A 26,121-nucleotide genomic window follows, 5' to 3' on the forward strand; every position below is an offset into this window, starting at 1 on the left:
AATTGACATCAGCTTGTCAGGATCCTGCATATTCCCCTTCCTTGGCTTCCATCACTGATTAGTTTACGTTTCCGGGTAACATCTGAGGAAGACGTCACGCCCCTCGTGTCATCGCAGACTTTTATACCAACTGTGTTAACAGTGACTTCAAATGTCACATCCAGCAAACCTGTATATCAAAGAAATAAGTTCGCATCAAAAATAAAGAAGTATAATTAATCTTCGTGTCATTAATTCACACAGGGAACACGAATCGCAAGTTAAATAAATAAGCATTGAGTCTGTTAACGTATATCAAATCCAGTTACTGGCATACGAACGGTCTTAATGCACACTTAGATCCTTCTTCCGTTCTCAAAATAAATCGGACACTCTCTGAGAAAAACGTGTTAATTTGTAAACCCCTCTGCATAGTTCACCCGTCATAATTGCCTCCAACTGTCAACTGCAGAATGCAATCACCACGACAGATACTCGTCAGACAAAACAAATACAAATACCTCTCCCTCTTCAAATAATCGCTGTCGGGACGAATCAAGCAATCGGCACACATCGGTATATCGAGTTTTCATAAGAACCTCGGAAATTGTCGGACGTGCCTCGTAAAGATAAGCCACGCGACCGCCATGCATACTGATTGGCCAGGAACTTGAATGGTGTGTTCGTAAATCGTTTTTGTCTCTTCTTTGTCTGAGATCTAGCAGTTATGGCATTTTATTACAACATATTTCCATATCACCATGAAAACAGACAGGCAAGAGGGGTTCACCAGAGTGTACGTCGCGGTAGGTCGTGAGGACTATTTCGGCACAGGCGCGGAGTAATATCATGTGCATCAAACATTGGCGGCGTAGTCATATAACAGTCGTCAGCCCACGGTGTCGGATCCATGTTGACAAAAGAGCCCTCTAAATGAGGATCGGGTGGTCAAGTCCTGTGACGTGTCTGAGGATCATTGTGCCACTATGGCGTGGGTCATTGCTTTTCTCTGCTCTGGTTTGCCTGGCCAAGCACCGATTATTTAAGACAGCTTTGATGTGGATAGTATATGGCCGCGGCGCTAAACAACACTCACTCACTCTGTCTGTCTTGGCTGTTTGTGTGTCATCATGCCCCAACGGACTTGGATACGTTGACCAAGCTATCAGTCAAAGGTTTGTCTGGTCCAGTTTAAAGCAATTTGTTAGCATTTGCAAATGCAACTGTTCTGCTGCAATTACACGTTGGGATCAATGAATTCATCTGAGGTCATTATGCCGTGTTACTCGTGAATTATGACGACAATCAAAGGCATACGATGCTATCTTACATATTGAAGGTGACCTGTATGTGGAACGGCTATGTAAAATCAAGGATGTGAATCTAAATACTGATTGTGACGACAGCCTGACATCCTTAGGGAATGCTCTGGTTGAGGGGCCCTGATGGTAGCCCTTGGACCTGATTCCACACATCCGCAAATTGTTTGTTTTGCGCTACATGGTGTTAGCGCACATTATGTGGACGTTTATCCCACGGATGTCCAACGGGGTTGATGTCGGACTTTCAGATGACCAAGGACGTACCCGGATGTACCCGCCCAATCAACGACTGGCATCAAAACCTCATTTCGATAAAGATACACTCCAATTCGAACATCAAGACGGATGAGGTCTGTCCTATGGGTGATGCCAGCCTACACCGTCACTGAACATCACTACAGTGGCCCACCTGCCATCTGTAAAGTCGAGAAGGACCCTTGAGTTGTCACAACGTGGTGTGACGCCAATGACTCAACTGTCTGACATCACTAAACGGTTGAATCCTGCAGATTTTAACCGATTGGACATGATGATAGCCACAACCAAGTGTTTATTTTTGATGATCATTATTGTTTTATCTTCCTATCCACTGAATTTATTATGTTTTTCATACGCCGATATGCCAATGCAATGTGTGTGTGTGTGTGTGTGTGTGTGTGTGTGTGTGTGTGTGTGTGTGTGGAGGGGGGGGGGGGAATTCACGTCGCATCGGCATTGTGCGAGCAATGTAGCGACGAGAACAAAACATTTTATATATACATATATACACATGCACAAAAGTTAAGCGCCACCATATTCATAGTCTCTTGATTTCACGTGTGGGAATCAGAAATACGAAATATGATGATGTATGACTGAATTAGGCTTCCATAGTTTCATGAACCCAAATTTGGCCAGATACCATAAGGAAAGCGTGCTTTACGTGTTGCTGCAGTTCCCCTACCCTATAAATTGTGAAATTCAAGTTTCAGACACGTGGATGCATTTTGCTCCTGTGTGAGATTCCCCTTCCAATAGAGGTTGAAATCAGCCATGGTGAGGAGAAGGCTAACGAAAGCTGAAAGATGGCAAGTGATAGGCATGAAAAATGCTGGCATGTCATGCAGGGCCATTGCAAGACAAATGGGTCGTCATCACAGTGTTATCACTCGTTTGATTGTCAAACATGGTCAAACCAATGATGTTCATAACAGGCATAGGTCAGAAAACCAGTAAAACGTCCTCAACTGACTGAGAGGCACATGCAGAATGGTCTGATATGGTGTCATGTCCGTAGTCGATGGAACTTGGCCAACTGGAGAAGGATCCATTGGTCTGACGAGTGTCGAATGCTGCTACGAACTGTTGATGGTCGAATACGTGTTTGGAGGCAACGTAACACTCGTTTTGCGCCAAGGAACATCCAGAAGACCTTAGCGTGTGACGGGGGGTTTGTCATGATATGGGGTTGTGTTTCCTTCGGCTGCAAACTTCCGCTGGTGACAATTCGTGGAAACCTGAATGGCCAACACTACCAAGATGCCGTTCTTCGTCTCGTTATAATAGTCATCATTAAGTGCCAAAAGTAACAGCTCACAAATATGGTGGGTGGCGCTTAACTTTTGTGCATGTGTATATCTACACGCATGTCACAAAATACAGAGTTTAAAGCAAATTTGTCAGCTCCTTTTTCCACAACAAAATTATTTACAACTGTTTAAGACACGGATATACGGTTCTATAGGGAAGGGGTTGGAAATGCGACAGGTTTGCGGCCAAGTTACAATTCCATAAATCCCATTGGATTGTGCACAATGTTATCCAATACGATACATCCAATGTGGACATTCATAGCTATCTGCCACAGGCCTCAAGAATTACTATAAACACTATCCCTGTGAAGACAATGACACCTCTAAGTAGGCATAAACAACACGTGTTCTTACACAATTTGATATTAAAACATGTTTTGATTGAAGCTATCAACCAACGCCAGGGTTCCTGGCACAGCCACAGCCAAATACTGTAGTAGGTAGATGTTTCCCTCTCAGACTTTCAGCATTCTCCCTCAGCTACACAACCATTCCCCTCTCGTGTCCTTCCACCAGTGAAGATGCCAATGATTACCACACTACCGCGGTCTACTTAAAGCGGGGGAAATCACTAAGTGTTTTCTACTCAAGTGTGATCCGAGACACGGTGATGTAACACATGGTAGACATGTGTGTTGTGTGGTGGTGTGCGCTAATGTGAAACAGTCACGGGACGAGCACATACATGTGATTGGGCCATGTTACCAAACACATATCTTCTCTTTCATCTAAGGAATGGTGTCTGTCAGTGTCCTCAGGGTCGATGTGCTCTTGACATATCGGTGGATATGTTGTTTATCTCTTGTAGTATAAGGCTCTTGTATTGGACAATTGGGAAGGTAGTGTTTTGTATCAGGGGAGTGGATGGTTGTGGGGTGTGCTTTCATGTCCACGGATCAATCGTGGGGGTGATGTTTAGACACATGTTGGGTGCTGCTTTCAAATGTTATTATAATGCGGATATTTAAATATGTATTGTAGTTAATAGAAATAGTTCAATGTATGTTTATTTATTTTTTTCTGCATGTATGGTAGAAGAAAGGATGCACCGTATTTTCCATAGGTTCATGAGCTCACCTTTACCAGAAAATGTCAAGTTTGAGTGTCCTCATACTGTCCAACCTTGATCGTTCTTGCTTTCAGGGTAAATGAGTAGGAAAGCAAGGTACTACAGGTTCAGAAGCTCATTTGTATTGGAAGATTTAAAACTTTGTTATTAAAGAGGATATTTTGTCCCAACACCATGGATACTGCTAACTCATTTATATACAAAGGCCAAGGGTCAACTTGACCTGGTAGATCAAGAATCCAACCTACTACAGGTTCCGAACCTCACCTGACTGCTGGGAGATTCTACTGCTTGTGGTCAAGGTTTGCTGAAGTACATGCTCCAAGTTACACTGCTCCACGTGGCTACCGTGAACTTTGATTGATATCAGTCTTTGGGCAGTGTGTCATCTGACTGACAGCACTATGTTGTCTGTTCCTGCAGAGTGTTACCCTCTGTCGACTGATGCCCCGATTATGTTTCTAGGTTTGTCAGCACCATACCTGTGCTCGTGGGTTTCACCGAAGTGGTAAACGTCTGAGACATTTCACTTCGGGCTTTCCTCCAACATCAAGCTGACACGCCATGATATGACTGGAGTACTGTTAAAAGCGGCGTTTAACCCAACTCACTCTCACTCACAACAATAACTACAAATCTCTTAATTACGAAAAAGCACCATTTCAGGCATCGTGAGGGTGAAGTACGTTCCTTTTAAAGAGCTTCGAGAAGTATACAGTTTGTAGACCATGATAGCAATTAGCAATGGGTACCGTTTTCCCATGTTGGATGCTTCGGGTCTAGGTGTTCCAGATACAGACATAAACAGGAAATGATGCTTAACTGCTTTCACAGGTATGCGTGGTAAATGCTTTCAGAAATATCCCATCTCTGATTTTTTCACTCTAGTTTCAAGTGTTATACTAGTACTTACACACTCCAGTTGCAGATGTATACACGTACGCTTTAGTCTATTTCAGAATCCCAACAACACCCTTGACGATACGGGTTAGAAAACGTCTTCAGCAACCCATGCTTGTCGTAGCAGGTGACTATGCTTGTCGTAAGAGACGACTAACGGGATCGGGTGGTCAGGCTCGCTGACTTGGTTGATGCATGTCATCGCATCCCAGTTGCGTAGATCGAGGCATGGGTATTTATTTCAGCGAAGGCATACAGATAGACACGTGGAATCGGAACTATATGTTTCCTAGTGCCTGGATGTATCACCCATGAGGTGAGATGAAATGGGGTTTAACGTCGCGTTCAAGATTATGGCACACATATAACGACGTGCATGCACGTGTGTGTGTGTGTGTCTGATTGTGCTGGTCCGTGAATGCCGATTTTATAGTGCTAGCCCAATGAGACACCATGCCGCAGATTAACATGAATACCCCGCTCAGACACAGTACACGGACTCCGAGTCCACCAGTCCTTGTTTTAGCCCCTTAACGCCGAGCGCCAAGTAGGTCCTTTTTTTACGTATTTTGGTATGACGCAGCCGGGGATCGAACCCCGACCTTCCGCTTTCCGGACAGACGCTCTATCCACAAGACCACGGAGGCGGTAACACCCATGTATTTCTACAGTAGTTGCAGCTTAAGTAATATGGAATCCACTGACCAGGTGTTGAACAGCAGGGAGGGGGGATCTTTGGGTCTGTTAGCTCAGGTGTCAGTCAAACAATAAAAATAGCTAGTGCCTTTAATAAAACCTTGGAGAAACTTTTGTTTCATTTATTTTGTTCCAATTAAAGACTTGTAGCCTCAGTGTAGTTCACTCGTCAAACCTAATGCGGATAATGCCTCACAATACAGGTACAAAATGTGAAGCAATATTGCTGAAGTGTCGCAAAACCTAGCTGTTCCCTGTAAACGATTTTGATATTGACTGGTGCATGTATATGATCTAACGACAAAATCAACATGAAAAAATGTCAGCAAAACGTCAACGAGCGAAAACGGCACCGATTGGCGAAAACCTCACCTCACCTGAAGTGAAAACGCCTACTAGTGCCTGGCGAAAACGGCACCTTTTACCTTGGTGCTGAAATACATGCAATATAAATAACACAAATAAGCGTGAAATGTTAAAACAAGTTTTCTTAGAAATTTTACTCGCCGACTCTGATTGGGAGGCGCTACTAAACTTATTGTGAAAACATTACTTGCTTAGAAGTAAAATAAATGTAATTAAACTCACATGGTCACTTGCAAACACAAATTACTGTGAAATGATAATCGCCTTGACAAGATAGACACATTTTTTATGGATAACAACTTCTTTAATACTGTAAAAAGCGACGTTTCGTTATAGATCCTTGTAAAGATTGTGTCTATCTTGTCATCCGTCAACTTCTAAGTAATGCCTATCAAACAAGATAATCGCCTTAAAACAAGTTTACATTATAAATTGGCCTCTATTCCAATTATTTGGGAGGTGCAACTAAACTTATTGTGAAAACATCACATACTTGGATTAGCTTTACTCAAAATAACTCAATGTAATGCGGTCTGGCGGAAATGTTAAGAAATTGAACTACAGGTATACTATATATTTAATATTTAATTTATTAAGTAGGAAATAAATATTAATTTTATGGATATTTCATATATATCTCCCCTTTCTGCCGGCAGCCGACATCATAAGAATGTTTCTGCGGATACACCAACTGTACCATACTAACAAATGTATTCCAACATGTATGTTGTATTGTAGCTAGTAAAATTGACTGAGAGAGGATTTTGATATTTTGGAACCTTCCCTTTTAAAAACACACAATCAAATTTATATATATACAGTCAAACACCTTTGTGTCCAAGTTGATAGGACCTACGTAAATACTTGGAGTTATCCGAGGTTCCACACAATCGAAAATGGTGTGAAAGGAATAGCATGGACCAAACGTAAAGTTCCACACATCAAAGTTCGACACACTGGCATTTGACTGTATACCACAATTCCGAGATTTTAGCAGTAATGCCATGAACAGTAAAGTTATAATTTACACTCAACAGTTTTAATTGACATTATATACGTTAACCTTTTACGATAAAAACTTTACACATCTTACGTTTGACAGTATGTGTAGTGGTTTTATTCTAAACAGTACATTCATCAGGACCCTCGTGGTTTGTTTCAAATCAAATGAGGATTGGATGGTCAATCTCGGTGAACTGGCTGTCAAATATATACGAACATAGTCACAGCAAATATATATCAACACAATACAACCATTAAATGAAGTTTATTTTCAAGTAGGTTAGGAGTAGAACAGCAATGTGCATAGCCAGACTGTTCTATGGCTTGACGTGTACATATATTGCTGTGTTGGATTTTTAACATATCACAACCAATCAAATCTATTATCGGGAAATATCAAACTACATAGCCAGCCAATAATATCTAAATGTATAAACGATGTTTCTACTGAATATGTGTTCCCTTTCTAGGCTACACTGAAGTGTGCAACGTTTCTACAGGAACCACTAGACCAGCTAGTTCAAAGAGATCTGCAGACCTAATTTGTGTTACACTAAGTCTGTATCAAGAAGAGAAATGTACAAGACATGAGAAATGACGTACATTACTGTCACTCACTGAAGTAGCAACACTGCCGATTGTGTTGACGAACCTGAGGTCTCTACAGCAGTTTCACAAAGGCACGCACTACCTCAATAAATTATATTTATGTACATATTTATGTTATCATAAATACTGCCCATTTCCATGGTAATTTACAAACATATGTACACGGTATACATTTTTACAGAACCAGGGATACAAATGCTTAAAAAAGAGATTGCTGAGCTTATGCTTATTAAAAACAAGTGCTTACAGAACAAGTGCTTACAGATTGATCAATCATAAAGATAAAGGAAGACATGAAGATCCGGTTGAGAACCCAGCAACCCATGCTTGTCATAAGAAGTGACAGACAAACGGGATCGGGTGCTCAGACTGTTGACTTGGTTGATACAACTTAGAAATAGTCATACACAAACATTTACTGTTATGATAAATAAGAAAATAATTTTTAAAAATGTGAGTAAATGTTGTTCTGTGGCTCAATAAGCATTATTCAGGCTATTTCACAGTGGCTTGTAAATAATCTAATCACCAGGCAAACCAGAGGTTGAAAGCATGAGCAACACTCTTCACTGTAGACGTGACACACAATCAATTTGACCCGTGAAGATTCCGGGGTAGAATAGGTCTTCAGCAACCCATACTTGCCGTAAAAGTCGACTATGCTTGTCGTAAATGGCGACTAACGGGATCGGGTGGTCAGGTTCGCTGACTTTGTTGGTACATGTCATCGATCCCAATTGCGTGGATCGATGCTCATGATGTCAATCACTGGACTGTCTGGTCCAGACTCGATTATTTTACAGACCCCCGTCATATATACTGGAATACTGCTGAGTGCGGCGTTAAACAACAAACAAACAAACACAATCTATGTTGCACATTGTACACATCACTAAACAGTATTGCAAAGTGATAAATATATCTTGAAAAAAGTAGGATATTTGAAGAAACTATGACACTAACTTACTTCTTTATCTCCTATATATTTCACTTTCTTCAAACCAGTGATTATGTATCAGGGTTTTTCATGAGGCACAGATGTAGAGAATGGATGCAGAAAAATATAATAGTGTGTCCCACGAGACATATGGTTATATTCATTTTACAGAACATCAAGACGAGTTCACTTCAACCATCAACCATGACCATATGATAGTTAATTCTTTCCAGGCTCTAAAGTAATTATCAAAGCGTAAAGTACACTGCACCATTTCATTACTTTACAGGACCCTCATATTGCCATCTTCCCGAGGCAAGAGAGTTAACTGACTATAAAGTCCAGTTTCCATCCTTGCCGAACTAGGCTGGTATTATGGAGTTACACTTTGGCTCGGCTGACGAGTTTATGCATAGTCCAATCAATTGAAAACCGGTTCGCAATCTGTTGTGCAGATTTCGGTCAATTGCAGGATTTGCAAAGCATGTGCACCGCCAACTCATGGTCAACAGATATTTTCCAAATCTTTTCATGTTTTTAATCAAGGTGCTCACATGATTTCACGATGTAAGACCCGTTTTATCACAATATTGATCTTGATTATTGATCAGATCGTCCTGACTGTGCATCGCCATTTTGTTTGAAACAAATGCGAGTGATATGAAAAGTGGAATCTGACTGGTCCATTGGAGAGGCTTAGAAAGGACATAACTCATAATAACCACTGGTGGCGCTACTATCGAGTACAGGAATTCCAGCCCACTCCGGCATGGGTGGAAACTGGACTTTTAAAGTCAGTTAACGCTCTTGCCTCAGGAAGATGGCATATTGCCTGCGAGGACCCTTAAAAATAATAATTGAGGGTCCCCTGGACACACACTTATGTAAGTCAGGGTAAAGCCCTGATGTATATATAACAAATATTGCTTTAAAATCAGAAAAGCTCTCAAATATTTACAATAAATTGTTAAAAAATAGATCTGTATCATGATTATTCTGGATGAATAACTCTGAAGGTCAAGTTGATCCTCGGCCCCCTGTCATGGTACTCTCTGGGAACCCGATGCTGAAACAACAACACACAGACTTAAAACAAAACTGAGAAACTGACCTTGTTGATCAGAAAATGACCACTTCTAAATGAGTGAGTGAGAAAGAGAGATGTTTTAGGTCATATGAGGACATGAGGTCAAAGTGATGGAGGTCCTAAGGCGCTGACAGACCAAGAATCAGTGTGACCCCGACCTGGGACCTGGCTACAGATACCTGATTCATAATGGCAATTTGCTGGTATTAAAGAGCTATCTGTTTTGAGCTGACACAATTTCAAATTCAGATAAAAATAAACAATGTAACAGAGGCTTCAGGTCCGTGTTCCACTCCTACAAGGGAAACAGCATCATAACCTGCCATCTCACTTGTGTGTACTACAGGGCAGATATCTTAAGCATGAATATACTAAGAAACAGGAGATGGTTCTACATCATTGTGTTCTGCAAGATTATGACAAGACATAGCTCCCAACAACTCTTCTTCTCAAAATCAAGGGAGTTAACATGACTACATAATTCCAGTTTCCTCCCTTGCCAAACTAGACTGGAATTTCATGGCTCAATCATAGTGCCACCAATGGCTATTAAGAGTTATCTCCCTTCTATGTCCTATAGTCAAGATAACACCCTTGCCTCAGGAAGATTATGAACTTTGTTTCTGTTTTGGTCAGTGGTCTATGAATGACTATACAATTATAGAAACACCCCCATCTAACGACTTACATGCCAGTCTTCCTGAGTAGCCCCCTCCATGATGAGCAGAGAGCCTGGGGGGAGGGGCACACGGATCAGCTGACTCAAGGCGGGATCCTCCCCCTGTGAGGCACAAACAACACCAACAGTGGCAGAGTTTCAGGGATTACAACAAAGTAGTAATTTCAAAGGTGTTAGACGAATTAGATGATAGGAAAATATTCCTTCTCAAAGTGAGTGAGTGAGTGAGTGAGTATGGTATTATGCCGCTTTTAGCAATATTCCAGCAATATTACGGCGGGGGACACAAGAAATGGGCTTCACACATTGTACCCATGTCGGGAATCGAACCCGGGTCATCGGCGTGACAAGTGAACGCTTTAACCACTAGCCTATCCGACTGCCCCTCCTTCTCAAAGACACAGACATTAAAGTTTACACAAAAAGTGCTCCAGGATACACAAATTTATTTTCCTCTTTTACAGAACAGCCTATCCCAAATTTGGAAAGAGTAATACAACATGTTGAAAACTTCTGTATATGCTTATATTGAACCTTTTTCATTGTAATTTTGTTTAAACTTTAATCATAAGGGGCTTTTTTGTAAAGTAATTTCATATAAATGAAACCATTTTTCATACTTTCTATGAAAGAATATATTATATTTCACAAAGGAAACAAGATATTAAACTGTTGAAGCCTAAACGTACAATATTTGCACTGTTTTTACCATGATTAGAATTGACTAGAAATTTACTTTTTTTTGCGATTTTGTTATTATTAGCACAAATTCTGTCATCTTTCCATGCATACTGATATTGTTCCAAACAATGTTCATATCATTATACAAAAATTGTATAAAAGTTTAATAAAAATAAACAAATATTCTCAGGTACTTACAGATGCAGGTTTCTTTCTCAACTCAAAGTTTCTGACATCACCGAATGACAGTGAAGCTATGGTGGGATTCTCCCTCAGAGACTTCTCATCATCAGCATGCCAGGCGACGCTGTCGTGACCGTCTCGGTACAGGTTGGCTAGGACGGAGTTGAAGTTGAGACCGGTCACTTCCTCCAGATGCTGCTTCAGGAGCCTCATCACTGCAGGCCACTGACCGGAGACAAGGACAAGTGTAGTCAAGAGGCACTGGTCATTTCACTGGTCGCTGATCTCCGTCAATATCATGAAGAACATCTACGTTTTTCTAAAGCATGTTTTTTTTTTAACGTATGTGCTTTAATGTATGTGTCCAAATAAAAAATTGAATGGGTTTCTGTACATTTTACTGAAGTTCTACCACTATAACTTCACACCTTACTATAGAGGCATACAGAGAAATCACCACAGTGTTAGTGAGTGAGTGAGTTGGGGTTAACACCACGTCCAAGATTATTGCACTTATATAGTGACATGCATGCATGTGTGCATGTGGCTGCTTGTACTAGTCTGGACTGATGTCGATTTATAGTGCTAGCCCATTGAAATAACATGCAACAGTTTAACACGAATACCCCACTTAGACACAGTATACTGACTCCAAGCCGACCAGTCCTTGTTTTAGCCCCTTAATGCCGAGTGCCAGACAGGGTAACAACAAGTACCAGCAGCTGAGGATCGAACCCGACTCCAGGCGGACACTCTACCACGGAGGCCGTCCACAGTGTCAGTGAGTGAGTGAGTTGTAGTTAACATCCCTTTGACCAGTGTTCCAGCTAAATGACATTGTGTCAGCTTAATGTGGGAAAAAGTCCAAAGTGATGTAGCCCAGTATGGTTTTGAATAAAAGTGTTGAGTTTAAAATATTTTATAATATTTTGACCACATACAGATAGATAAGGCATTCATCCATACAAATATATAATAAAAAATATTACCGTATTTGACGTAATTTGCGGCCAGGGCGCTCTCAAAATTAGATATAAGGGGACCTTTTAAGAATAAGATTTTTATGAAAAATAAACAGAGTTGAAAGATCGTGAATTTCATGGTTTAAGCTGACAGCCTGAAATGATAGAAAAGAAAAGTCTGTGCGTATTATACACGACAGATATATTTTTCCAGAATTTAATTGCCCATAATTAAGGGTGCATATAACACACGAGTGCGTATTATACACGAATAAATAAGTCTTGTGTACATTGATCAATCAGAAGGGGTGCTAATTAGGATTGTTCACTGGCCAATATATTAGAAAATATCGATGTGGGCGCTTATTAGAGCGGGGCGCTTATTACGTCGAATACGGTATGTGTACATTTGTGTGCAGATGTTCATGATGTTTCAGAAAATGAATTAAAATATTCCCATTAATGTATACCCCTCAATTTCTGACGTTTCCCAATCACTGTTGCTGTCAGCAGAATGCAACCTGTTGTAAAACGTAAGTTGCATTGAAGACAAAAGTATTCCTGCAGGCATCATTTAACTAGCTTTGGGGGTCTGGAAGTCAAATGGCCCCCTTAAGGCTGAAACTACTCACCACAACATTTACCTGACACTATGCTGACACATTCTACACACATAGACACATATCATAAACACAAGATCACAATGTGATCCTCAAGCTAATATGGTTAGACATTTTAGCATGTTTAGATAAAACTTGATAATTTTGTTTTTCTTCGTGACATCCAAACCTGTCCCCGTATCCACAGTATTTTACTCTAAAATGTGTGTCATTGCATGAAGAAAGTGAGAGAGTGAGCTTTATGCCACTTTTAACAGTACTCCAGTTATGTCACAATGTGAAAGCCTAAAGTGATGCAGGTCTAAGACGTTTAGGACTTGGGTGAAACAAACATGGGGAGGTTGCTTAGACACCTAGAAACATAATCGGGTCAAATCTGGTATTCGAACACGCAATTGTATGTTTCTGGCATGCCCAAGGGATGCAGTTCTGCCGAGCTAAATGCATCCCTATAGACAACAAGGCCACCTGTGCCCCCCTCACAAAAAAAGGATTGCCAAGTGGAGTGTATCATTTCAATCTGACTGAAGGTTATGGCACTCGACAACACTAATCAAGCGAATAACTCCTTGTACCATTGCAACAAGTAATAGTCATCTGTGTCATTAATCAAGACGATTGGCTCTTGTGTTCATGATTGTTATTTTATACTTCAACAGACAGCGTGATGAGTAAAGTTGGGTTACAATGGGGCCGGTTAGTAGTACAGTGCAGCCCTGTTTATCCATACACTGCCGCTCCCAGGGAAATCACCAAAACTAACAAAATACCACATTAATGAATTAATTATTGTATTACATATATATGTTGGTACCAAAATTCAGAGTCACAATACATATGGCAGGTGGGTTTCGGTCCTATATTTGACAGATTAACTAATTTGTCATGATTACAAATTAGGATATAATGCTGAGTTTAGAAATTTTTGTACTGCATTGTGTTATTACCCTATTCACCATGTTTATTACTTGTGTTACTTTATTATAATGCCGGGGCGGTGGGGTAGCCTAGTGGTTAAAGCGGCCAGTTGTCACGGGTTCGATTCTCCACATGGGTACAATGTGTGAAGCCCATTTCTGGTGGTCCCCGCCGTGATATTGCTGGATTTTTTCTTAAAGCAGTTTAAAACCATACTCACTCACTATAATCATGCCTTTTTGTCAATTGACATTATTGAAGCAAATTATGCAACCAAGCAAACAATTGTGTACAATCAACCTGGATAAGGGCCTCCCTACATAAATGTATTCCCTGATAAGTAAAATACTGGAAAACAGTATTTGACTACCGTTGGACTTCAAATATTTAAGGATATTCCTTTTGTAATGCAAATAAAAAACGAAACATGCGACATATCAGAGTATGAAAAGACCTTTCATTTGAAATATAACATGTCATAGTTGTGAGTAAAGTTAAAAGTTTGAATAATTTTACATTGCCTTAAAAGTGATTGTTTGGCCATTTTGGATTTTAGTGGCTACCAGAAATAACAAAAGTACTGCAAGGTGGCTCCTTTCCCAAAACTATTCAGTATGGGTGTATGTATCAGTGTGCCAGTTTGATGTTTTTATCCACCTTGTAACAGTACTTTGGTTAAGGTCCTTGACTATAAAGTTTACTAGTAAAAACTTAATCCGTCAAATAAATCAATGATATTTTCAGTTTGCCAGGGTAAAACAGTCTACAGAGTTTGACCGTATTTCACAGGTTTTACTATCTATAGGACCACGTAATCTCCATGCACTGTAGAAATGGCAGCCTACATCTTTGTTAACATCCAATGTAACCCCTGAGTAGGAGTAGGGCAGGTCACCAAACCATGCGGTGAGCCGGGGCTGCAGGTACTGTTCACCGTTGTAGGTGTCAGATCGTTGACGCCAGGGACACTCTTCAAACAGCTGGTCAAACATTCCCTTGGCCTCCGTCGGATCAATAAAACATGGGAAATACCTCAGTCTGGAAACAGATTAACTACAATTATAACAGAGCCCTTCTATTTAAATTTACGCAATTGGAATATATGTAAATTTTTGTTGTTTGACAGACTTTTCTTGAAACATATCCATGATATTACTGCCAATCAATGTGATGACGATTGACTGGAAGCTGGAATACCCCTCAATGATGTCAGGTGTTTTAAGGATGCCTGCTGGTATCAAATATCAGACAACTATATATATATATAACTATAGATATACATGTTAACTATATATATATAGTTAACATGTATATATATAGTTATATATATATATAGTTAACATGGTAAAATACTGTGAATACATATATATATATATATATATATATCTATATATATCTATCTATCTATATCTATATCTATATATATATATATATATATATATATTCACAGTATTTTACCATGTTAACTTTTTCTAGGACTGGTGTTTTCATCATCACTATTCCAATGCACCTGTGTGCAATTTTTTAAGCAAACATAAAAATATACATTTACATATTTCCTTCACTTTCTTACATGATTTACAGTTTCTTTTGGCATGTTTGGCCCCTAGTATGCAATCCGTCATAACATTATTTCACTTTTTTGTTTAATACATAATGCTGTAACTTTGACAATATAACTTTTAATCTATGATTCTCTGACTTCTGTGATTTCCATGAATTAGGGAAAAATTTATTATTTTGGAACACATTAAAAAAGAAAGAAGAAAATGTGATTAATTACCTAGAAACTCCAGCCGGTCCACTGCTAATGTCGTAAACTCCGGCTTTCCTGGAAAAAGGACAATCATTCTGTTGTAAGTATACAGTGAGTGGGTTGGGTTCACACATCGTCTCGAGACACGGAGGTGACTGACTTCCTTCTGACTGCAATTTTTGGGCTCGATGTTAGTGCCACCAGTGGCTATTACAATTTATGTCTCTACTATATTATTTCCCTCCAACCCCCCCCCCCCCCCCCCCCTCCCCTCATATCAACTGCCTTTCCTTCTAACAAAATTGTGATGACCAGTCAATCTCATCGATAATAAGCAATAAGGATCTTTATTGTAATAATACTTGAGCAACTTGATAAAAAACATGAAAAGATTTGGAAAGTATGTGTCAACGTACAGTCAATGGTACCCATGCTTTGTAAATCCTGCAATCAATCAAATATGACAAGGCAGTTGCCATGTCGTAAATGAATCGGATGTGTTGATATCACTACAGGTTTTTGACTGGACTATGCATAAACTCATTAGTCCAGCCAAAATATAACTCCATAATTCCAGCCAAGTTCAGCAAGGGTGGAAACTGGATTTTTCAAGTCAGTTCACTCCCTTGCCCAAGGAAAATGGGTTACACTCCACATTTTCTTCATTCCTGCAATATCAACAGAACACCAAGAACAGGCTTCACACATTGTGCCCCATTGAGTCTTAGAGGTCAATGGGTCCTTGTCATAACCCTAATGTTAAAATTTAATATTTACACTACCATGACCATGATGACTACAGGGTTCCTAGAATAAAGTACTAAAGGAGCAAACATCAAGGACCACACACATATAATTTGGGACCTGTGCACATGCTTAAATTGGTCACAAATAACAATTAGTAGTACCCATTCACTGGTTTGTGAATATCTAGTCACTTGCCTAAGGTGATGCTAAACGTCCTTTAGTGTGGGGCAGGACCGAAACCCCCCAAAAACTCTCAGGAGTCAGGTTGCAATAGGCTGTCACCCATCCAACTACTCTCTGTGACCAACATTGCTTAACTTCACCTGGGTTGTGATCTGTCCCACGTCCAACAATGTTAACTGGTTATACCATTGTATACACTTACGTAATAACTTGATCTGGTGGTTTCTGTCTTATCTGAAACAGTTGCTTACATTATTAATAATAATGAAAATCTTTCAATTTCTACAGGACAACTATAAACTGAAGCTGACATGCACAAGGAGTTCCCTAGACAGCTTAATCTAGTAATGTACAAAATGCTTGCTGTTTAAAGGTGCATGCAGCAATATCACAGCAAGACAAACAAGTGATTGATATTATGAGCAATGCCCCATGCCATCAGGATAGGAAGACACAAAATCAATCATATAACCATGGCCTGAACACCCAATCAATGTCATCACAGTATATGGCATATATGGGTTGATGGGTCTCTATTCTAACCCTGATATTAGTGCTATTGAGAATAAACTCATTTTCATGGTAATACGGTGATCGACATACAGATACTACACCGATTGCGGATTATGATGAGTATACTTCTGTTTGTGTATTGTGGTTATCTTCGACGTCAAAAACAACATGTTATGCACAAACACTCCTGACATCCTTATAACCAGTGAGAACTAACAAACCAACAACTGTCACATGAAAACAATACTGGGCCCCCACTAGTGAACTATTGTCAGTACATAAAACTTAGGGATTTCCTGGATTAAAAAATCGAACCATACAACTTTACCTCGTCAGTCTCCTCGAAAACGAACTTTTTTTCTGAGCTTTGCGAACCTTGGTCGATATTTTTGCCCAACCATGCTGGTCCTGCTGGCATTTTGGGCTTATCTCTGTCAGATCTCACATTGGATACTGATGGCGGGGCCCAGCCGCCCTGAACACGAGCCCTTCTTCTTTTGTCAGCGTTCATTGCTTAACTGCTATCAACTTTTCTGTGTTTTGTTATTCACAGGCGGCCATCTTTGACACCGGATATAGTTTAAAAGAGAGATTGCACTGGAAACATTGAAAACATGATCGTAATGCATTGAGTAAAGATTGCTATGATTAGCTCATTAAAGTCGTTTGAGTTATGTTGATATACGATCACGTTTTCAATACACTAATATTACGACCAAAAATACATGACATTTGAATTGGAGTAATACCTTATTCGTGTTTTAGTAACTGTTTACTCACAATCCTAGTTTTAACTCGTTAATAATACGGAAGAGGAATCAGGCGAGAAAAGGAAGGGTAAGCTTTTACATGAAAATTGTTGGAACAAGTTTATGCCAAATGTAAGACATACAAAGCCCTAACATATTTTGATTAGTGTTTAACATTGTTTATCTATATGGTCATATTTTGTTTACTAATTCTACGCATGGAATTCATCGTGAAAAGATGAGATCTTGCTGCAGTTTATCATTGTTGATCATGATAAATAATTTTGAGGGGAGTAGTGCACTTTACCGTGTGCACTTTTTCAGATCCAATTAGCGTTGTGGGGGCTTGAATGCGTTGATTAACTGACGCTCTACCACTGGACCACGAGCGCTATCACATGTAATCAGTGCTCGTTTAATGGGTCATTAACACCCCATTAATAAGCATGCTCAATTCAGTAAACAATGAATTGCACATGCGTGTGATGTCACTGTCCGCTCTCCCATTCATCTTTTCTTGAAACCACACCCACATTGTTTATGTCAACATGACCGACCAATCGGATTAACCGTATTAACGCTTGAAAGGGTATGAATTTATGGCTAACCCTTGCCAAAAGGAAGCTAACCCTAAGGACCGAAAAGGGGTGTTGGAACGTAAAGGGGTGTTGGAACGTAAAGGGGTGTTGGATCGTAAAGGTGTGTAAGTTTCCCTAAGACCGAAAACAGGTGTTGGATTGTAAAGACATGTACGTTTCCCTAAGACCGAAAACAGGTGTTGGATCTTGAAGCGAGGGTCACTGGAGCGTGAGGCATGGTAACGGTATAGCGAGACAGGGGTGGCACTATAGCGCAGCAATTGAGTGGATGGTAGAGCTCAGGCTGCGCCCAGTAAACTGCTTTGATGCCTCTGTGATTGTAAGTAAATTTTATGATATTTCTTGACAGCAACTATGGGTTCTGACCAGAGCAGTCTGCCAGCAGGTGCCCCTGGAAGCACAATCCGGTCTCAGCGAGATGAAGAAATACCCTATACTCAGTTTTCTATCAGCAAACCTATCGATGGAGGTAAGGTTCTCAATTTGTTCCCACTTCACACATCTAAATACTCTTTCGTTTGTGTCTGTTGTGTGAAGAGTGCTATACTATCATGCTTTACCATCAACAGGGATACTGGTCCTATATGCCAGTATGCTGTATAAGCAAACTACTGTGTTCAAATTTTCAAACCCAAGGCATTTGCGAACCCTTCAACCTTCACCTCACCTGGCAGATAAATCACTATTCTATTCAAACCAGATTTGAGAATCATATGAGGGATTTATCTAGATCTGCTCAGAGGCTGCTATTTGGCCCCAAGTCTGCAGCAATTGTCAGTACAAATGGGAATTAAAACTCATATTAATCATACTAGACGATCCGTACCCATGAGATTAATACCCAATGAAAATGGCCGTACCTTATATTGTCATCAGAATAGAAACCTGTTTTGGATGATTCACACCAAATTTGGATTACCAGTACCCATTTATCTTTTAAAGCATGATATCCAAAATCAGGTTGCCTTAACCTGTATAAACAGTAAAAACAAAAACAAAATATATCGTTCTTATCATTTATTCAGCACTAAATTCGCATATATTTTGACATGCACTTGCATAGCATATTATTCATAGCACTATTTCCAAACTTCATTCCATTTTCCATTTCAAATATTCATTCATTTTACCATGTTTACATTTCAAACATTCACAGAGCTCCAGATAAGCTTTTGGTGTTGTGGGTATTTTACCCATGCATTTTAAAATCATTGGGTATCAGTAATTCTACCTGCGTATTCAAATTTCTGTTACCCACTAGTTTTTACACATGTGGGTATTTAAGTTAAATATTTAAAAACACTATTCATCTAGTCCCTGCAAACTGGTGTGGTGTGGGTTCGAGAGCTTTATAGGACTAAAAAATACCACGATACTTCCACAAGAAAGTGTGATCGCAAATGACCATGATGTAACTGTCATTGTGGAGTTTGGCAAGGTTGACGGAATGCCCCTTTATAATTTCAAAATAAGTTGCTGATTTGCTAATCGAATACGCAGGGTTACTTCACAATATTTTGATGATACGCACAAGTTTTATTTTTGTAGCGTATCTGTAATGTTCGTTGCGTATTTGATACGGTTGGATTATATTTTACTGTGTATTTCTGCATTTCTGATGCGTATTTCACGCAGATACGCAGCTTATCTGGAGCTCTGCATTCATTAATTATACATTTCAAACATTCATTCATTATACATTTCAAACATTTGTTTGGGGCAGTGGGGTAGCCTAGTGGTTAAAGCATTTGCTTATCACGCCGAAAATCTGGGTTTGATTTCCTAACATGGGTACAATGTGTAAAGGCCTTCTCTGGTGTCCCCCGCTGTGATATTGCAGGAATATTGCTAAATGTGGCATAATACCATACTCACTCCAACCTTCATTCTGTATACATTTCCAACATTCATTTATTATACTTTTCAAATGTTTATTGATTTTACATTTCAAGCATTCATTCTTTACTTTCATTCATTAGTTGGTGAATGAACAATCAATCAATTAACTCAATCAGTGTTTGTGAACATAATTGCCTAGGTCAGTCAATGTCTGTGATTTTAGTCCTCAAGTGGCCTGGTCACTAGAGATCATAGCTTCAGTAGTCTGTAAGCTGATATCTCTCTCCACTGGTATTAATATACTTGTAACATTAGGATTAAATAAATTTCGTTGACTCAATTGGCAGTGGTGTCATATTGTTATTTTAGTTTTAGTACTCATGTGTTGTTATATGAAACATAAAACAAAGTCTCAGTTGAAAACCTGTTTAATCTGTTTAATCAGTATGTTGCGGTAGAGCAGATACTTTTCAGAAGCGACTGGAATTACTTGTTTAATTAAACGACTAATGTTACAAATCATATGTATTTTCATCTGATACAGATTCATTTTTTGGGTACGAGTCATCCAGTTAGATACGAGTAGGTTCCGGTTATCCAACATTTATACAGGCATCACACACCACAAACACATGGGGAATGTGGAAGTGAAATTGTGATTATTGGTTCCTTAAGTTTCTTCTATTGAGTGAAAAGGAAGTGAACAAGGGCTGATTGAAGAGTTTAAATGAGGAGTGTTTCAAATTACTGTGTTCATGCTCACTTACAATGTTTAGAGGTATCTTCATGTGTGGTCTTCCACCAATGGCCGTAATTTCACTTGTACATGTGGGCGGTGGTGTAGTCTAGTGGTTAAAGCATTTGTTCATAATGCCAAAGAGCCGGGTTCGATTCCCCACATTGGTACAATCACTACAATGTGTGAATCCCATTCCTGGTGTCCCTGCCGTGATATTGCTGGAATGTAAAAACACTTACTCACTTGCACATGTCCTCTCATATTCCAATGGATGAAAAGGGAGGAGCCTGGTGATACTGATGTAATTCCAATCTCATTGAAATCAGATCTTAGTCTTCTCTACCGTTAAACAAAGATCTGAGGACATCTCATTATGGGTCATGTCAGAACGACCTTTCGCGAAATTTTACCGACCAGTGAAATGACTGACAAGAAATCGACATTGGCCAATCAGAATGCAGCCTTCTGAGCTTTACGACACTAGTTTCAAACTGGCGACTATGCTTCGAAACATATTTTGACATATTCTCGATTAAATATTTTAAAACTGATAAGAAGAATATTCTTGAATGGCTTATAGATGGCCTAGATTGTATGGATATAATCATAAAACCCGTAACTATCGTTCAGAATACCCTGTGTTAAATATATCGTGGTTGCATGATAAGAAAACACATTCCGACTGTCACTTTCAAGATCTGGTAAGCAACGCTCTGATTGGTTGGATGAAAGGTTGTTCTGACGTGACCCGTAATGGGATGTCCTCAGATCTTTGTTTTAGCAAAAGCGAGAACTAAGATCTGATTTTAATGAGATTGATGTAATTCATGACTATACCACGATCCCCAGATTCCCCACGACAATCTCCACGGGTACAGAAACACAAAGTCCAGCAGAACAAAGACAAGGAGAGTACCCCCAAGCATGACATAGTGGTGGTTGCAGAAGGACAGGCCCCAATCAAAGACCCTGATCCGGAGCTGACAAAACTCAACACCATCCCTGTGTTCTTCCCGATCATGAGGGGCTCGCTGAACGTCCCGACCAGCTCGCGGGACTTGGAGATGCTGGACAAGCTAGACTACAGACAGCTGTTGTTCTTGTGTCTCCGATACCAGGAACACCTCAAGCAGCTGTCAGAGGCAGTGGCTTTTGATCAGAATGCTTTGTGCATTAGGATTAAAGAGGTAGGTCAGTTGCCACGCAGGAGTTGGTTTCAGCAGCTGAATACAGAAATGACGATTGAGGTCATTGGGTTATTTGGATTTTACCAGTAGTTAATTATGTAAGTCCTGGGTTTATTCGATCAGTCAACGCTGGACATTTTATACGGTTCAACCAGTGTTGGTCAAGCACTGTATGGTCAACACTCAGGAATTGCTGTGCAAAGCAAGGGAAGGTAATTTTCACAGAGACATGCCATTATCACGATTATCTCCCCTTGATCATGCTGGTCAAAACAGTGACGCCAGAGACTAATAACATGAGGACATTTCAGGACTTTTATGGAAGTATGACGCCGTCAGTGTGTGGCAGGCATGACTACTTTTTATAGGACATTCTTCAATATGTTTACTAAACTGGAATATAATCTTAAGACCATTTTGGATTATATTCAGTCATTGTCCTAGAAAATGGACCGATCTGAAACCCTGCCAAAACTATATGTGACCCGCCAGGAGAAAGGGACCTTGTGGGTGCTAGGATACAATCATGCTGTGATGTCACAAAGAAAGATACCATATACCATTATATATTATTTCATTAACATGATTAATGGTCCTTGTATAGAAATAATAAGTTCTCCAGGTATTTACACCTTCCGTATCATTACTACACTGTCAGTTCTTCTATGTATATCATGGTTCTCCAAATACATGAAATAATGAATGTGAAATGTGAACATAGCTTTGATATGTTCAGGGTACAATGAAACTTTGTTAATTGGACCTTGTTAAATCAGACACCCTGTCTTCCAGACTATTACTGTTTGGAACGTCTTACATGATGAAGAAGGCATTACAACGCACCCATCTCTGATCACGGGTAGATCCATGTAACTTCACTGGTACAGTACCACCTGGATTAACCAGGCTTAATTGTGTGCATGGCAAATGGAGGAAGGACTGGTAGTAATGAATTACCTGTGTGTTTGAGGATTTTATGATGTAAAAACAAGTACTTTAATCACACTACTCAAAACAAAGTCAGATCTTTCATCTTTTAGACCCCCCCCCTGTGGTGTAGTGGTAGAGCGTCCGCCCATAAAGCGGAAGGTATGGGGTTTGATCCCTGGCCCTCTCATACGAAAAGACATTAAAAGATAGTACTTGTTGTTACCCTGCCTGGTGCTCAGCATTAAGGGGCTGAAACCATGACTGGTCGGCACTCAGTTAGTATACTCTGTCTGAGTAGGGTATTCATGTTAAACTGGGGCATGGTATTGGTGGTCAAGCACTGTGAAATCGGCATCAGTCCGGACTAGTACAAGCAGACACACACACATGCATGCACGTCGTTATATAAGTGTAAAAGTCTCAGATGCGACGTTAAGCTCCATTTCACCACACCTCACTGATACAATATCGTATCAGAATTAAAGATCAGAGTTAATGGGATTGGGTGTGGCATGAGGCTTGACCAGCCAGAACCTCAAGTCAAGTAATAAATCTTTCTGCCCAGTAAGCATGAACACGTGTTCAGCTAACAGTTGTCATGGGTGTTCATATAACTTCTAGAGAAATTGATGCCAATAGACAGGTTATTCCAGGGACTGATGAAATAACTAGTTTTCGTGTATTTTTTCATGTTTCAGATTCACCATACCATCAATGTACTACACACAGCATTAGTTGACAGACAGAAGAAGTACAACAAGTATGCTGAACAGTTTAATCGGGTACATGAAACATTATCTGTGCTGAAGAAGATCAGGATGAGGATGGACGATATTGGTCCCAAAATGGACCGACTTAATAAGCTCTTACCTCCTGGGGACCAGCTGGAACCTTTTAATATGAAGCTTCAAAAACCTCAGTGCTGATTGGTTAAGAAAGAAAAAGACTTGTAAGATGGACTGTGATTGGACAATATGTGTCTCCTAGTCGAAAGTGTATGTCTTTCAATTCCACATTTAGACATTGCATGCTTAGGTTGGTGATATGACAGATAATTTAGAAGATGCCAAATGTTTTGCCTTAGGTACTTGTAATGCCGTTTTGTTTGCATATTACTGTTACCATGGCGATGAAAATGTGACAAGTTGGAGATCGACATTAGATCGTAACCATGGTAACGAAACATCACTGTTCACTCAAAGGCTGCAATATATATCACATATTCAACAGAGAGAACCAAACTATCACTGTGAATTTATTACATGATTAAACCTGTTTTGTGTTTATGGTTAATAACGCCAGGCATATTAATTTTCATGTTTCATGCATGAGACTATCAATCTAATCTGTGAAACAAGAATCAATATGGACAGCTGTATCATGGGGCATTGTTGCTGTTCAAATGTCATCAATCTGGTCACAGCTGTCATATGTCTTTCTAAGATGACGAGGCTACATATGCCTTTAAAGGTTATCATTAAGCGCTCATGAATTCAGTCACAGCTTATTCCCATTTTGAGGCTAATATTGTGCTATATTTATTGTCACTTCTGTTTTCTGTCAACACTTGACAAGTATGTCCTTTCTGGCAGTATTAATACTGGTGTCCTGTGCACAGAGGGAAATCAATTTGACATGCTGAGGTCACATTAATCATGTTAATTTAGGTCTTCCAGCCTCTGGGTTTTGTTCAATTGTCTCTTTTAAGCATGAGATTGTCTAGGATATCATACTGTGTCAGAGCTACAGATAAGCTGCGTATCTGTGTGAAATACGCATCAGAAATACGCAGTAAAATAAAATCCAAGCGTATCAAATACGCAACGAACATTACAGATAAGTTACAAAAATAAAACTTGTGCGTATCATCAAAATATTGTAAAGTAACCCTGCGTATTCGATTAGCAAATCGGCAACTTACTTTGAAATTATAAACGGGCATTCCGTCAACCTTGCCAAACTCCACGATGACAGTTACATCATGATCATTTGCCATCACACTTTCTTGTGGAAGTATCGTGGTATTTTTGAGTCCTACAAAGCTCTCGAACCCACACGACACCAGTTTGCAGGAACTAGATGATTAGTGTTTTTAATTATTTAACTTAAATACCCACATGTGTAAATTCAGTGGGTAACAGAAATTTGAATACCCAGATAGAATTACTGATACCCAATGATTTTAAAATGCATGGGTAAAATACCCACGACACCAAAGGCTTATCTGGAGCTCTGCTGTGTGTATGTGTATGTGATATGATGTTGTTAGAGGATGTGCAAGGAAGTTATAAAGAGTAGCTATGAATATGGCCAGCTGGTTGTGAAAGTGTTCACACTGAATGGCCACATACCTGTATCGCTTTACACAAGGTGTATTCTGGAACAATGAATTGTAAAGTACTTACTGGAAATAGTTGTGTACTTCACAACTATGGTGGTGATAATGTGATAATTGATAATGTGAACGATAATATTAATATTTCATGAATGAATTGCTTTTGGGCCAGTGACAGTTACATTGCATTAATGGATTGAGCAGTCTTTCCACCCCATGTGCAGGCAACAGCCGACTGAGGGTAGATACGTTTACCACCAGAATGTCCATCTCTCGGTTCTGACGTGACTGATTCTGCTCCAAGTACCCTGATCATATCAACATTGATAGATGGTCGGGATTTCATCAGCGATCGTCAGCTATCATCAGTTTGTTCCATCATCAATTGTTGTAGGATATGAATTTTTTTGTATATTTGCAATACATCTTACGTTGTATTATCATGGTTATCTGTTTTTGTCAGGATATAATATTTTTGAAATCTTATTTTCCTTGAATGCCTCAATTTGTTGCAAATTATTGATGAGTGTGTTAATGAATAGATGTACATTTCATATGAAAAAGACTTTCTCCACATTCCGTTACGGTGTTTTACAATCCATCACTGCATGGCTTCAGGATCGCTGATTAATCATTAATTATAATTGAACACCGGCGCATTGTTGCTGCTGCCTTCCTCCTCCAGTGTTGATTCTGTGTAATTAATGTAGTGGAGATTGGTGGAGATTCTGGATATATTTGGTCCCCAGCATCCTACACCATCACCGTGGGATGCACATGTCTGTTACTGGATGGTCTGGCCCTGACAGGACTGTTTACAGGCTGCCAAGGGTGTAAGGTTGTGGTGAAGGGAAGTGAGCCCCTAATGGGTTTTAACGTTGTGTCCTAGATTATTGCACTTACACAGCGATGTGCATACACATACGTGTGTGTGTGTGTCTGTGTTGCCGCAGTTTAACATGA

General features: G+C 39.7%; 2 protein-coding genes across 3 annotated transcripts; one reads left to right on the top strand and one right to left on the bottom strand.

Moving 5' to 3' along the window:
• Positions 1 to 9,014: 9,014 nt before the first annotated feature.
• Positions 9,015 to 17,340, bottom strand: LOC139474651 (alpha-ketoglutarate-dependent dioxygenase alkB homolog 3-like). Its single transcript, XM_071257747.1, has 7 exons — positions 17,109 to 17,340; positions 16,470 to 16,501; positions 15,365 to 15,412; positions 14,427 to 14,619; positions 11,097 to 11,306; positions 10,227 to 10,319; positions 9,015 to 9,517 (listed from the first exon to the last, which is right to left on the bottom strand). The coding sequence occupies exons 1-7, from the start codon at positions 17,289 to 17,291 to the stop codon at positions 9,443 to 9,445; spliced, it is 834 nt and encodes a 277-aa protein (XP_071113848.1). The 5' UTR covers positions 17,292 to 17,340; the 3' UTR covers positions 9,015 to 9,442.
• A 258-nt stretch (positions 17,341 to 17,598) lies between these two features.
• LOC139474154 (BLOC-1-related complex subunit 5-like) lies at positions 17,599 to 25,685 on the top strand. Of its 2 annotated transcripts, none has more exons than XM_071257040.1 (4): positions 17,599 to 17,617; positions 18,478 to 18,597; positions 21,556 to 21,893; positions 23,522 to 25,685. In XM_071257040.1, the coding sequence occupies exons 2-4, from the start codon at positions 18,483 to 18,485 to the stop codon at positions 23,747 to 23,749; spliced, it is 681 nt and encodes a 226-aa protein (XP_071113141.1). In that variant the 5' UTR covers positions 17,599 to 17,617; positions 18,478 to 18,482; the 3' UTR covers positions 23,750 to 25,685. The 2 variants fall into 2 exon arrangements, with proteins under 2 accessions (XP_071113141.1, XP_071113140.1); XM_071257039.1 differs by having other exon boundaries at positions 17,607 to 17,661.
• The last annotated feature ends 436 nt before the right edge of the window (positions 25,686 to 26,121 follow it).

This window comes from Haliotis cracherodii, unplaced genomic scaffold (assembly GCF_022045235.1).
Source record: "Haliotis cracherodii isolate W230 unplaced genomic scaffold, xgHalCrac1.p SCAF_3, whole genome shotgun sequence".
Classification (NCBI taxonomy): domain Eukaryota; kingdom Metazoa; phylum Mollusca; class Gastropoda; order Lepetellida; family Haliotidae; genus Haliotis; species Haliotis cracherodii.